Source organism: Talpa occidentalis, unplaced genomic scaffold (assembly GCF_014898055.3).
Source record: "Talpa occidentalis isolate TD23 unplaced genomic scaffold, MPIMG_talOcc4v2.1 talOcc4.7, whole genome shotgun sequence".
In the NCBI taxonomy this organism is placed as follows: Eukaryota; Metazoa; Chordata; class Mammalia; order Eulipotyphla; family Talpidae; genus Talpa; species Talpa occidentalis.
Genome location: NW_023605083.1, coordinates 124,430,464 through 124,444,765, shown reverse-complemented (window position 1 = coordinate 124,444,765; position 14,302 = coordinate 124,430,464). Strand labels below are relative to the sequence as shown.

Sequence of the window (14,302 nt, the reverse complement as noted above, 5' to 3'; positions counted from 1 at the left end):
ACCAGGAAAAAGACTAATTACAATAAAGTAAAAATCAAAATCAACAAGCAACTATAAACCAGAGACACACTATGGGGGGGGGTAGGAGAGGAGGGATTAGGGTCAAAATAAGGGGGAGTGGGAATTGTGTGGGGACTATAACCAAGATGAAGATGCTTACATTGTGCAAAAGTGAAAAGTGATGTAAAAAATATATAAAATAAAAAAATTGTATTAAAAATTTTTTTGTTCAAAAAATTAGCAGAAATAATAGGCAAAAGAAATAGTGGTAAAATCAATGGGATCAGACCCCTGTGGTAAATCTTGAGAAATTCTTAGTATATTATAAAATTAAGGTAGAAAAGAACAAGTGTTTCTGGCAAGATGAATGGTGGGATGAAGCAGAAGCAGTGAAGAGTTAGAAGGATAAGAGTCACTGGATGATCACAGTGTCAAGATGGTGACTATTTCCCTGATACCACTAGAGGTTATTATTGCTTGAGAGAATTCTCCTTTGAGTCATTTCAGCTGTTCAGTCACGCACAATGCTTCCTCCTGATGTAGCTAAACCATAGTAGCTAATAAACGGTATTCCCAACTGTAGCTACTAAAGGATCGAACTCAAGAACTCAGTCTGAGGGTCTCTGACACATACTCTTCTGAAAGTCTATGAATTTCCTAAAATTATTGTTTCAAAAGGGAGAAAGTAAGGGAAACCTCCATTCTCCCATCCTTTCATTCTTCTTTGTCATCGTCTAAAAAAAAGTGACAACCCTCAGTAACCTATAGCAGAGGTTGCAGACTTAAATGCCTTCACAACAGAATCAGTTTGCACAGACCTGGGCTGGCAGAGGTGACGGCAACAGGAGCTCACAGTGGGGTGAACTTCCGAGCACGTGGCCAGTTTGAAGCAACTGCACTCCTCATTTTAAACATGTGCTGTAGGGTAAGGAAAAATGTCAGGCTTTTCTGCCCTCCCGCCTTCAGGAGAGATGAGGGAACCCTGTGATCCTGAATGCATGCCTGATGGCGGCACCTGCAGTGGGTACACCTGCGCTAAGACTGTGCTTTTAAGGGCGTCGTCACGGGGACACCAGGAGAAGCAGAAGCCAAAAGAGAAGCCGAGAAAGAAGCAGCAGAAGCTGAGAGAGAAGCCGAGAGAAGCCGAAGAGAAGCCAAGAGAGAAGCAAAGAAGCAGAAGCAGAGAACGCCGGAGAGCCCAGATAGTGAGGATTTGCTGGGGGCTGGGAGGATTGCCAGCCTCCCGGCTCCCCAACACCCCTGCCTGCCACATGCCTGGTGAACCCCAATAAAAGACCTGCGTAACCACTGAGGACTCTGACTCCTCCTTCACCCGGTCTGATGGGATCCTAGAAAACCTGCATTGTGTCCATTCCTGGATCCTACATGTGCTTATTACAAAAGTTTTTTTATACCTTCACTAGAAAATTTGTTTACTCTCTTGAATATTACCTGGAGGTTCAGATGGTGGCTTGTGATGTTCTCCATAGTTCTAAGAAGCACCTCGTAATCTGGAGGCACCAGAGGGGGAATGGCAGAGGGCAAGGGGGAGTGAGGTGAACGGGAGACTCCTCCATGTGGTACCCGGGGCACAGGTCACTGTCATCCTCAACTGAGCGAAAAAACTGCCTAAAAACTTAAGGAACTCTTGTTGATTTTGATTTTTACTTTATTATAATTAGTCTTTTTCTATAAACCAGGGACACACTATCGGGGGGAGGAGAGGTTAGGATCAAAACAAGGGGGGGTGGGAATTGTATGGGGAATATAACCAAGATGAAAATGCATACATTGCAAAAATGAAAAATGAATAAAAACTAAGTAAGATAAAATAAATAAAATCTACCCTCCTTTCCAAGTTGGAAACTCAAAACAACAACAACAACAACAACAACAAAAAAAAACTTAAGGAACTCTAAATCTCAGGACTCCATCGCTTAAAAGTTGAAATGCTTGAGTCTCTCCTATTTTCCCGTCCTGCTTCTCTTCAAAATTACTGTTTTCTTCAACTAAACGAAGACCTAAGTTAAAGAGTCAACTTTCAGGCAATTTTTCCAGTTACTGAAGGGAGTATTTAGATGTTTAACTTTAGGGTACAGAATGGGAATGAGCAATACTGCAGCTTCATTAGAACACTTTAGTCTTTGAGCTTTATTAACTTTGGTTTGTTCAGACTGGTTAACAGATAAAATTAGTACATAGGGCAAACATGAATGATTTATTTTTTGAAAACCCATACAGTATGTAAAATTTTATATGTAGGCACAATTTTCTGGAGAGACTATAAATTTCATCAACTATAATTTTCACAATGTAAACAAACATCATCTTTGGCACCCCTTAAAGTCACATGTGTTAAATGTCTATTATATCTCAGTGAAACTGGAAAAGGTAATTTTCTAAAAAACAATGCAAATTTCCCTAATTAATCTTTAGTAATCCTAGTGTCTTTTTACTAATAACTTAGATATGCACAAATAAGTGTGTGTGTATGAATCTCCCACACACATGCCAAATACACACATGCACGCACACACACACACACACGGTGCTGTTCCCTTTGCTTTTTAGTAATGAAATTTTCCTAAGATTATCACTTCTTCCATATTTTAAAACTCAGCTTAGAAAAGAGAATACTTAAAATAGTTATCTTAATCTCCCATCTCAATATCCCATTATTCTGACCATCTCCCATGGGAAGTGGGACTGACTGTGGAGACAGGAGAGAGATGGAAAGTCCTCGTTTCTTGGCAACATTTACCTGAGGTTTCCATCCTACATAACTGTCCCCAATGCACCAGAAGTTCCACGAGCACGTGGATGTATGAGGATGACTATCTGGCTGAGATGAAAATCAGTGTTTGACAAGCTTGAGAACTTAGATGTTTCACTGAAAGCTCTAAAACTGATGTTCCTCACTGAATGTTCCTTTGGGTTTTAAACTGAGGTTTCTAACATCTGCTTTGAATAGACATGTTTGTGCTACAAAATATGGTAAAGAGGCATTATTTTTGTATCCAAGTTATTTCCATGTTATTCCCTAATTGGTCTAAATTGCCTCATCCACTGCACCATTCATTCTAATGTGGAAAGCAAGGCTTTTACATACTGGTCACAGTAAGAAAAGCATTATCATTGAAAGTCACATTTGTCTAAGTGACAAATATATTCTTTGTTGGTCCCAAATCTGAGATTTATTCTAGAGACTGCACACTATGATCCCATGATGCAAATACCCAGGCTTTAAGAGAAAAGCACCATTCTAGAAGGGATAGGTCACGATGTCACAGTAGTCAGCACAGATTAGGTGAGGGGGAAGACCTAAGAAGGGTAGTGGGGAGTTTTGTAGAAAAGAAGGATGGGAACCCAAGAAGTAGCAGCTAAAACCTTCTTGGATGAGTGGTATGATTTCAGAATCTGGAGAAGTGATAGTAGCAAAGGGTAGTGATTGGGATGGTTGATGAGGTGAGGTTTAAAGCTGAAGTGTCTGGCAAGAAGGCAGGTGTGTGCTCTAGAACGGACTCTCCTGGGTCAGTTCTTAAAAGGATTGAGCATGTTTATATATTCCTGATTAATTTTTGTTGATACATACCATCATGTATCTCTAGCATTTATTGCCACCTTTTATTCTGATATTCTCCTTGTTTGAGATAATTCAAATTTTTGGTAGATGATAATATTTAATAGTTGAGAGCATCTATTTATTTATTATTTGATGAGTATGACTGATAAACAGCAGATGCTGGTCTGTACACTAGGGATACGGTGCCTAAGAATGAACAACCCTATTTTCATGGATACTGTAATTTAGCATGATTCATTCCACATAAACTAATATTTCAGTTTCCTGGATCACAGATTCAGTTCTAAGTAAGAATATTTGTTTTACAGCCCCTGCAGTAGGAGATCCTATAACTCTAAAACACAAGTGAAGTTGTTAATCAACATTACCTCAAAAAAAGTATTTGTTTTAATTTAGTAAATACAGTCTAAAATGGTACATGGATATAGTAATTTTCTGTAATATATTCAGTTCATGTATTTTTTTTTTTTTAGCATGATTATATTTAAAGACTGGTCACATACTGATAAGGGACATAATCTTATACTTCTAAAAACTTCTTTTGAATAGTGGTAGGAGCTAGGTACAGTACAGAGGCCTGGTAAATTATCTTTACGCTTCATTCTTTCTTTACAGTTGATCAAGGAAAACAGACCATTCCCAGCAGATAAATCAGCTGTAGCACCAGAATCTTAACATGGGAACTTGAGAAAGACTTTTCCAAGCCTGTACCTCCTGAAAGTGGCATGAATTAATGTATAATACTTAGCTATTATCAATGAATATATTTTTTACATAAATCTAAATCCACTAGAATAAATTTAAAGGTATAATAGCACTGAAGATATAACAACATTGATTAGAAATTACTTAATAGTGCAGATCAATCTAATCATTTGTAATCTGAATAGATAAAAGTAAGGGGAAAGACTGACAGATAATTATAAGAAAGGTAGCAGGGAAGTTTTAAATAGAAAAAGAGTAGGGGTGTATGCCAAGAATATTATGGAATTCTTCTACTGGAAGCCAAGGATGAGAAGGATTTGTGCTCCGAGGTACAGGAATGGCACATACCAAATCTGTAGAAAGGCAAGGAACACTAGTTGCTGCATATAAGCAACTTTCCTTAGAATTCCAATCTATAACTCTAAAACACTTAGAGTGTGGTGTGGACCTCGGAACTTGCTTCTAGTGAACAGAGTATTATGAAAAGCGACAGGCTGCCACATGAGAGACATTCACTCCCATAGTGCTCTCTGCCTCTTGCCTGCTGGCTTTCCAGAAACTAGTTGACATGTTGGTGGGTGGCCTCTGGAGAGATCCACATGGCAAGGAGCTGGGGAGTGGTGTGGAGCAAAGCCAGTAAGGAACTGAGGTCCTCAGTTCAAAGGCCACAAGGAACTGAATCATTCCAACAACCCCATGTATAGACTTGAAAGGGGCTCCTTCCCAGCTGGGCCCTGAGATACTACAGGCTAGGCTGTCATCTGAATGGCAGCCCAGGGACCCCAAGCCACAGAATGCACCTAAGCTGCATCTAGTTTCCTGACTCCTAGAAGCTGTGGGGTAATAAATGTTATTTTAAGCTACTCAGTTTTAAGAGAATTTGATATAAAGGAATAGATAACAAACATAAGGGCCTACATTCAAGGGTACTTTGTAATAATAAAAAGAATATAACCAACACCCTGTAAGCCTTAAAAATTTAAATGATGATCTGAATAATTCTGAGATAAAGAAAAACAAAAAGAAAGAGGATTTTAAGTGACATAGAGATAAAGAATGTCAAAGGTGACACAAAGTTCATAAATCTCTGGTTTTCTGGCTGTCAAAACACAAGTCAAGACTACTTTTCTGCCCCTTCTTTGCTCCCTGAGAATTTTCATGAGCACTGGGCTGCAGGAACATACAGTGGTTAAGGAAAAGAAAAACACTAAGCTGTATTTTATTCAAAAGCAAATATGTAATAAAATACACGTTAGAGATAAGATATTAGTCATAACTGATGTTCCAGACATTATGCTAAGTAAATTATGTGTATTATCTTATTTAATCACCACAAACACCCTGTGGAATGGGTGATACTATCTTCATTTTACAGACAAGGAACCAGGGGATTAGAAAGATTAAGTAGGGCCTCCCTGGGTGGCGCAGGCAGTTGAGCTCTGCGCTGTGAAGCTGTCACAGCCTCAGCAGTGCTGGTTCGATCCCGGCCGGCCGGCGAGGGTCCCACATGGCGTGCCAGACTTCTCCTGTCGTGCCCACTGCTCCCCTCGGCAGTGTATTTCGTCAGTCTGCCTGTTCTGTTCCCCACTCTGTCTCTGGTGAATCCTCTCACCCTCCCGCGCATCTGGCCTGTACCCCAGTTCTTGTATGTATAAATAAAATAAATCTTTAAAAAAAAAAAGAAAGATTAAGTAATAAAACTTACATGGCTAGTAAGTGGCATGGCTAGAACTGAATACAAGCTTATCTGATCCCAGGACCTGAGCAATTTACCACTATGAAAAACTGCCTCCATTAAAACAGAAAAAAAAAAAAAAAAAAGCAAAGCCCAAACAACTTAGCATGTGTACATACACTGTAAGACAGGTCCATGACTACAAGTTACAGGTGTAATTTTATCCATTTGCGGTGCACTCATGAAAAACTCTGACAACTTACCCACAGCATTTGCACATTGAAGGCAGGCCTCAATACATGTAACATGTAGCTCTAATAGCAGGTCAGATTTGGACAGCACAAACTATGGACCACATAACCGACTTTCACTATTTTACATATTTTAATTTGTTAACTCTTTATAGCATTCCTACAATGTAATATTATAATACCCATTTTAAAGACAAGGAAATGAACTACTCTTATGATTAAGAAATGTGTCCGAAGTCACACACACAGGAGTGTGTGGGCAGAGGTAGTACTGGAACACTAGAGGCCGACTGCAGGTCTATGGCCTATACTATACTAGTCTATCGTCTCAAAAACCAAAAGTCAAATGGTTTCAGAGTCAATGGAATAACTGTCTGTCTAGATGCCTAACTAAATGATGAATCTAAGCACTATACTCATGGACCAAGACTTTAGAAATTGTGATACAAAACACCTTGAGGAAAGTAAATCTAAAAGCTGGTGCCATGAGGATGTTTACCTCTTAAACAATGCTAAAATATAAATCAGGAAAACAACTACAAGTGTTCAAAGTGAAGAGTTTATTCAACAAAGCATCTGTCCACTGAAAGGACTTTTTTTTTTTTTTAATTTCCTTACTGGTGTTTGTCTTTTTTTTTTTTTAAAGATTTATTTTTATTTATTTATACAAGCACTGGGTACAGTCAGAAGCGCGGGAGGGTGAGAGAATTCACCAGAGCCAGAGCGGGGAGCAGAGCAGGCAGAAGGACCAAAGTGCGCTGCTGAGGGGAGCAGCGGGCAGCAGGAGAGGTCTGCGTGCCATGTGGGACCCTCCTTCAGTGGCCGGGGAGCAGTCGGGGATTGAACCGGCGCTGCAGAGGCTGCGGGCAGCTTCGCAACCCAGCGCTCAACCGCTGCGCCACCAGGGAGGCCCAACTGAAAGAACTTTTTAACAAGGTAACTTAGTGAATAAAGAAATGTGGAGTGCTCGCTTCGGCAGCACATATACTAAAATAAAGAAATGTGGAAAAGAAAAGTTATTCATATTCAGTTTTAGTTCTCTGATGAGTTTATTTTCATAGCCAGGAATCAGACAGTATCTCTCATGTTAAAATGTACTGAAATTGTTTCTCTCTACTTTTCATACTGACTTTTGGATCCTGATTAGGCCACCTCTGCTTTCAATTTTTTCCTTTTCCATTCTGTTTACAAGCCTGTCCACTATCCAACATTTAGCCTCTTTTCTGGGTTACTACTGTTCTAACAGTTGTACCATAACAGTCTTTGTTTTCATTTCAGCCATTTCAAAGAATTTCATTTTGGGGGGCAGGGACAAGGAAGAAGGGTGTCACACAGGCTGCTCTGAGAACCTGCTATAGAAAACACACATGTTTTGCAAAAGAATGAAGCTTGACCACTACCTCACACCATACACAAAAATCAACTCAAAATGGATTAAAGAACTAGACATAAGACCTGAAACCATAAAATACATAGAAGGAAATATAGGCGAAACACTACGGGATTTGCACATCAAAGACATCTTTACAGACACATCACCCAAAGCAGTGATAGTGAAGAGAAAGATAAACAGCTGGGACTACATCAAATTAAAGAGCTTCTGCACAGCAAGAGAGACAATAACAAAAACAAAGAGAAACCCCACCAACTGGGAGAACATTTTTGCACCCAACACTAATGATAAAGGACTGATCACAAAAATCTGCAAAGAGCTGATGAGACTCAGCAACAACAAAGAAAATAATCCAGTCAAAAAATGGGCAGAAGAGCTAAAAAGAAACTTCTCTGAAGAGGAAATGCAAATGGCCAACAGACATATGAAAAAATGTTCAACATCACTTGTAATCAGGGAAATGCAAATCAAAACTACCATGAGATACCATCTCACACCAGTGAGAATGGCACATATTAAAAAAACTAGCAACAACAAATGTTGGCGAGGATGTGGAGAAAAAGGAACTCTTGTGCACTGTTGGTGGGAGTGCAAACTGGTCCAACCACTATGGAGAGCTGTGTGGAGATTTCTGGACCTACTAAACATAGAGCTTCCATATGATCCAGCAATTCCACTCCTAGGTATTTACCCAAAGGACACAGAAACATCAATTCCAAAGAGCACCTGCACTCCTATGTTTATAGCAGCACTGTTTACAATAGCTAAGCTTTGGAAACAACCCAAATGCCCAAAAATAGATGACTGGATCAAGAAGATGTGGTACATATATACCATGGAATATTACTCAGCATTCAAAAAAGATAAACACATGCAATTTGCAGCAACATGGATGGCACTGGAAGGGATCATGCTCAGCGAAATAAGCCAAAAAGAAAAAGAAAAATACCGGATGGTCTCACTCATAGCAGGAATCTAGAAAACTTAAATAAGGGACCAGGAAAATGAATATAAGAAAGTGAAAATCAAAATCAACAAAAAACTATGAACCAGAGACACTTTTTGGGGGGTGGGGGGGCGGGAGGGGAAGGATTGGGGTCAGAATGGGGCGTTTGCAATTGTATGGGGGAATATAAAAATAAAATTTAATATTTAAAAAAAAAAAAAAAAGAAAACACACATGTTTTTAATTTGTAATAAATGTTTACAACTTGATTTTTTCAAAAAAGTCAACAAACTGCAAGCACCTGTTAATAAAGTTCTTAAATAATAAAAAAGAAGAACACACACATAGAATACAATCTGTGAACAATTTTAAGGACTTTAGAACCCTCCCTAAAGCTTACCAACTGAATTCAACTTAAATATTCCACTGTAAGCTTACTGTGTTTACAACATAGTAGACATAAAAAATACAAACACAATGTAACAGATGAATCAGAAAAGCTCCTGTCACCCACAGGTCCATGCACTATCACAAAGATGGTTTTATTTAGCCACATAAATTTCACAGCAAAACAAATGAAGCATGACTAACTATTCAGGATAGAGATAACTCAATAATATTTGCAGGGAAAAAATGAATGGAAGAAAATGAGAAAACAAATTATCCTTTTTAATGGAATGTCCTTGACTATATGGCAATCGGGAAAAGAGGATTGAAGGAACTGTCCACGCTACAAAATATTTTATGTATGGTAGCTTGTACTTGTGCTAGCAAATGTATAAAGTGATTAAGAATTCCAAGTGAACAATCCTTTAAAAATTCCAAAAATACACAAATATGAGTATGCACCAAATAACTACCACAAAGAGCTCTTCCATTGCTGAGTTTCAAACATGCTAATTTTATTGTCAGCTTAATAATACTGTCCTCTACAGAACAGTGTCCTTTAAAGAGATTTAAAAGTATCTTTTATAAAAAGATTAATTTCAAATTTCTCAGGAGGTATTTGGTGTATTGTGGATAAAAGTCTGTCTGTTTTCAGTAGACAGTGGTAGGCCTTAACCTTGTCACATGTGGTCAAAAGTTCTATAAACTGGGGCCTTCCTGGTGGCGCAGGCGGTTGAGTGCAGCGCTGAGAAGCTGTCCTCAGCCTCTGCAGTGCCAGTTCAAGCCCCGCCGGCCTCGGAGCAACCCACATGGCGAGCAGACCTCTCCTGTCTCACCCGCTGCTCCCCTTAGCAGTGTATTTCAGTCAGTCTGCCTGTTCTGTTCCCTGCTCTGTCTCTGGTGAATCCTCTCACCCTCCCATGCATCTGGCCTGTACCCCAGTTCTTGCATAAATAAAATAAATCTTTTTTTAAAAGTTCTATATAAAATGAACCTTGCATCTATGTCAAGGTTCATTTCCACACTTGAAATTATGTGTTATAATGTGCAAGATAAAACCATAAAAAACTAAGAAATAATTTAAGAGTGTATAATACTAAAAACTTTCAATATAAATTCATTGTAGAAATTTTAGATAATTTAGGAGAGTATAAAGAGGAGGATGAATGGTTACATTTTGCCTGAGCTAGGCATTAGGCACATACATTATTTACCTTAATCTCAACAACCCATGAGACAGACCCATCTTTTCAAAAAGGCCTATTTTTATCACAATTTTACAAAGAATTTAAGGCAACGAAATGCAGACACACAGCTAGTAGGTGACATTAAATCCAGTTCTAACCCAGAACTTGAGCTCTCATTCCCTAACATGTGGCCTAAGAAAGAAGTGAACTGCCCCACCCTTGGCTCCACCAAGCAGAGCAGCTGTTGCTAATATGGCCTGGACTCGCCAGCCCACCGCCTCTCACTTCCCAACAATCCAAGTGGACAACCAGGGTTGGTGTGGTGCATTTTTCTAGACATTCTCCCCTGTGAACGTACATTCACGAATCCATGCAAACAGGTAATTTGCTGCATTTCAGAAATGTCATGTTGTACAGAATGTTGCTGTGGGAGGAAACAGGCCTGAGACGTCATGACAAGTTTGATAAGGGGAAAAACCTGAGACACAGTGAGACATATTTAACTAAAGTGATGCCAACAGTTACGTCCTTTTCTCCTGATTACTCAGAAAACACTTTAAAGACTTCAAGGTATGCCTCAGGATTGCCAGTGTAACAACAGAAGTCAGTAACATTTACGAGCTCTGTCTGTGAACCAAGCACTCTAAGTGCTTTTATTAATCGGATTTGAGGTTATTGTTCCCATTTTTATAAATGAGGAAACTGAGGTTTAGAAATGTTAAGTGACTTGTGTAAAATGACGTATCTATTAAGTAAGGCTGCAGGCAGAAAAGTTAAAGTGTAGGATGAATAGATCTCTTCTATTGGGACTTGTTTAGCTGAATCACTGATATCAGTTTGTCACCCTAAAAACAGAATACAGCCTGTCTCATACATAAAAAATGAATTTTCAGCTTTTAATTTAAGGGTAGTCAAAGGATGTTTATGGAATTTACATGGTAACAGAATTAGGAGCTATGCAATCCTGGACTATGTGGTTCAACAGTGAACCCCACTTGTGATACAACACAAATCACTTAAATTCTCTCGGCCTTCATTTCTCTCTGTAAGATGATTATCAAACACAAGCTACTACTCAACATCTTCTACGCTGGCAGTTTGGTTATGTAACTTCCATCATCTCCACGGTTTCAGCTCAGGACCCAACAGACTGTTTACTTGTATTTTTATTTTTCACATTTTCCACAGAGCAGATCTGATTTGAGGAACAGTAAAATGCTACATAGCTGGAAATAGTCAACTTGTTAGACAAGTATTCTGGATCAATAGCTACACCCCAGTATGACTTTCCCTAGACTTTGCAGACCAAAGGCCAATGACTTGTTCTCATCTGATCAACGGTTTCTCTTTACATGGAAGGGCGGCACTGGAAATTAGACATTAGGCACCCAGACACCAGGCACAGAAAGACAAGCCAAGTAGAAACAGCACGTCCATTTCTCAGACACAAAAGCATTATCCTTCCAACCTAACGTATAGGCACCCAAAGGTTGAAGTTTAGGTAACACAGAAACAAGCTTCCCAGCTACACCCTTAGACGTCGAAAGGGTTCCAGCACTGCTCTGGGAAGGCAGCCTGCAGCAGCCCTGTAACCCGGCAGGTTCCCCAAGTGTGGACCTCAACCAGCAGCTTCAGCATCACCTGGGAACTTAAGGCAGACTGTCATTTGCCTTTTCGGCTACTTTCCGATTCAGGCTTAATGACTCAGACGTTCTGGGTACGGGGCCAGCAACCTGTGCTTGAACAAGTCGTCGGGAAATTCTGTAGCATGTGAGGTTTGAGAACCACTCTCTAACTTTTAGCTTATGATTGTTGCTTCTGGGAGATAAAGTATTTTCCTAAAATTGCAAATAAGGGTGAATAAAGCAGGTAGACAAGATACCAGAAAATTAGCTATAACTGCATTGTTATGAATGAATGTACAGTAAGATTATTGTTCTTTTAGTATACCTTATGTAAGAGAAATTCACATAGAAGGGAATGTTATTTGTTTTATGAATGTACTGAATTCATCTGCTTATAGTTAATTTTTGGTGCTATGCAGAAGATAACAGGCTCAACCTTCAGGTCACTACTCTCATCTCAGTAGAAACTTCCCTTCAGAGTTTAATAACTTTACTATAAAAAAGCAAGTCATTAAGAAGTTTCTGAGTTTTAAAACTGTTTCAGATAAGAAAAGGACAGACTGTAGAGCGTGGCAATTAACATTTTGGCAATGTGTTTTGCTTTCTTTCTGGCTTTCTAAAAATCTTAACTGAGCTTTAGTTTGATTTAATTCCATTTCAGCAAAGAATTATGCTTGTGGAAAATATATGTAAATAATAACATGGTTTAGATTTTCCATAATGATTCAGCACTGGCATTCCAACAAACAGCAGCTACTTTGCTTCTTGACAACGTCAATAGCCAGATTAGATTAAGGATGTCAGATGGGTAATCAGGAAGTGAACAACTGGTCTCCCTAACAATTACTCTGACTTGCAAATCTGGAAAGAAAAGGCCTCTGATGGGACTTTGCTTCCAAACCTCCATGAAGGAATGGGGAATTAGTGTATTTATTTATTTTACTTTATTGCACTAAAATTTGCATGAAGAAATGCAAAATACAACATTCCACTGCCCACGAAGTATGATTCCTTAGAACATGAACAAGATTCTTCTAACAATGAGCTACAGTGCCACTGAAAGACCCACTTTGTTCCTTTCAGAAATAGAAAAGCTGGTTCCTAATACATACCTGTGATTGATTTAAAAATGGCCTTCTACAAGAGTGGATGAAGCTCTGGATTCAGTATTCCAAGGTCTTTCTTTCAGTATTTAAAAATGATTCATAAAATCTCTGGTTAGGTTTGGCTTGTTTCACCCAGTCTTCTGCTTTCTTTTTAACATGCCTTACACCATGTCAGAGGCATATTATCCTGACATTTCGCATTAGAGCTATATTAAATCTTCCATAGAATTAGAAATCATTTTTTCTGCTGACCTCTAATACTGTAAATATGTAATGGTTGCATTCACTGTGGTTTAACATCAATTTTAATGAGCAGGAATAAACAAACGACCGAAAACCAAGCCTTCTAAGGTCCTTTACTAAGGCTCTGATCTGTACACTCAACCAGAGCTGTGAACATTTCTGACACAGCTCTATAGACTCACTGTCAAGTGAGTGTAAAGGACGTTGCCAGGCAACTCATCTAAGTCTGGAAGAATCTAAGTCCTGATAATGAGTCTGTCTCAGTTTGGCTCCCACACAGGAAGGGTTTAGTGAACTCCTACATGTGCCTACAGGCCATTCATGAGCAGAGGCATTTCTAAAAGTGAGTGTCCAGGAGTCCAAATCAGGAACCTAAGATGCTTCTTTTCTAATTCAATTAATGTTTCCAACATCACAACTACTTTCCAGAATTGTGTAGAAATCCAACGGTGACGAAGGACAATAAGTCATGTGCAAAGGTTAGTGTTACGGACATTCACATCTTTATCTTTATATCTTTAACATTTATGTTGTATAAGGCCAAAGCAATTCTTCACGTATCAAGAAATCACCTGAAAATGATTAAGCTACCAAAATTATTTTCTTTGAAAATTATCTTTGAAGGTGTTTTCAATATTTACTCTCAATCACTACTATCTCAATAGTTAAAGCGGATATTCAGTAAAAACCATGTTCTAATAAGGAAAATACTGGATCAGTTGCAAAGAGTTAACGGATTTGTTTTTATGATTAACAGATATGCAAAACAGGCTCTGCTGGATGGGCCTGGTCCAAACCTCCCTCTCTCAAAGCGGGCACCTCGCATGCAGGCTTACCAGCACAGTACGCAGCCACGTCCAGTTTCTGAGCTGAAGTGAGGGTGGGTGAGCCAAGCTCGGATTCTGGAATTCGTGGGCTCTCAACAAACTTTGCTTTCCTCAGAGGGGCTAAGGACAAAAAAAGAGACAGAGAGGGAGAAGGGGGGAGGGAGAGGAGGGAAAAAGAAAGAAAGGAAGAACAAAAAAGGAAAGAAAAACAGAGGCAAATAGAAGGGGAAAAGGAAAGGGAAAGAGAGAAACATAGAGGGGTCATGAGTAAGGGGAACAGCAGGCAACAGATGGAAGCACTTAAATGAACGACACACTCTGTCAGACTCAGATCAGGTTACCCTATTTTTTTTTTGTGCCAGAAAAAAAATTAA

At 39.1% G+C, this 14,302-nt stretch overlaps 1 protein-coding gene across 9 annotated transcripts in view; it reads right to left on the bottom strand.

The window, feature by feature from the left end:
- The window catches only part of TANC2 (tetratricopeptide repeat, ankyrin repeat and coiled-coil containing 2), a 306,929-nt gene that overhangs the window by 139,589 nt on the left and 153,038 nt on the right, over positions 1 to 14,302 (bottom strand). For 6 of the 9 annotated variants that reach the window (XM_037494899.2, XM_037494901.2, XM_054689747.1 and 3 more), the window contains one exon: positions 13,938 to 14,048. The exons of the other annotated variants lie outside the window; for them this stretch is intronic. In XM_037494899.2, the coding sequence (XP_037350796.1) occupies positions 13,938 to 14,048 (111 nt within the window). The remainder of the gene's footprint in view (positions 1 to 13,937; positions 14,049 to 14,302) is intronic. 9 annotated transcript variants of the gene reach the window in all.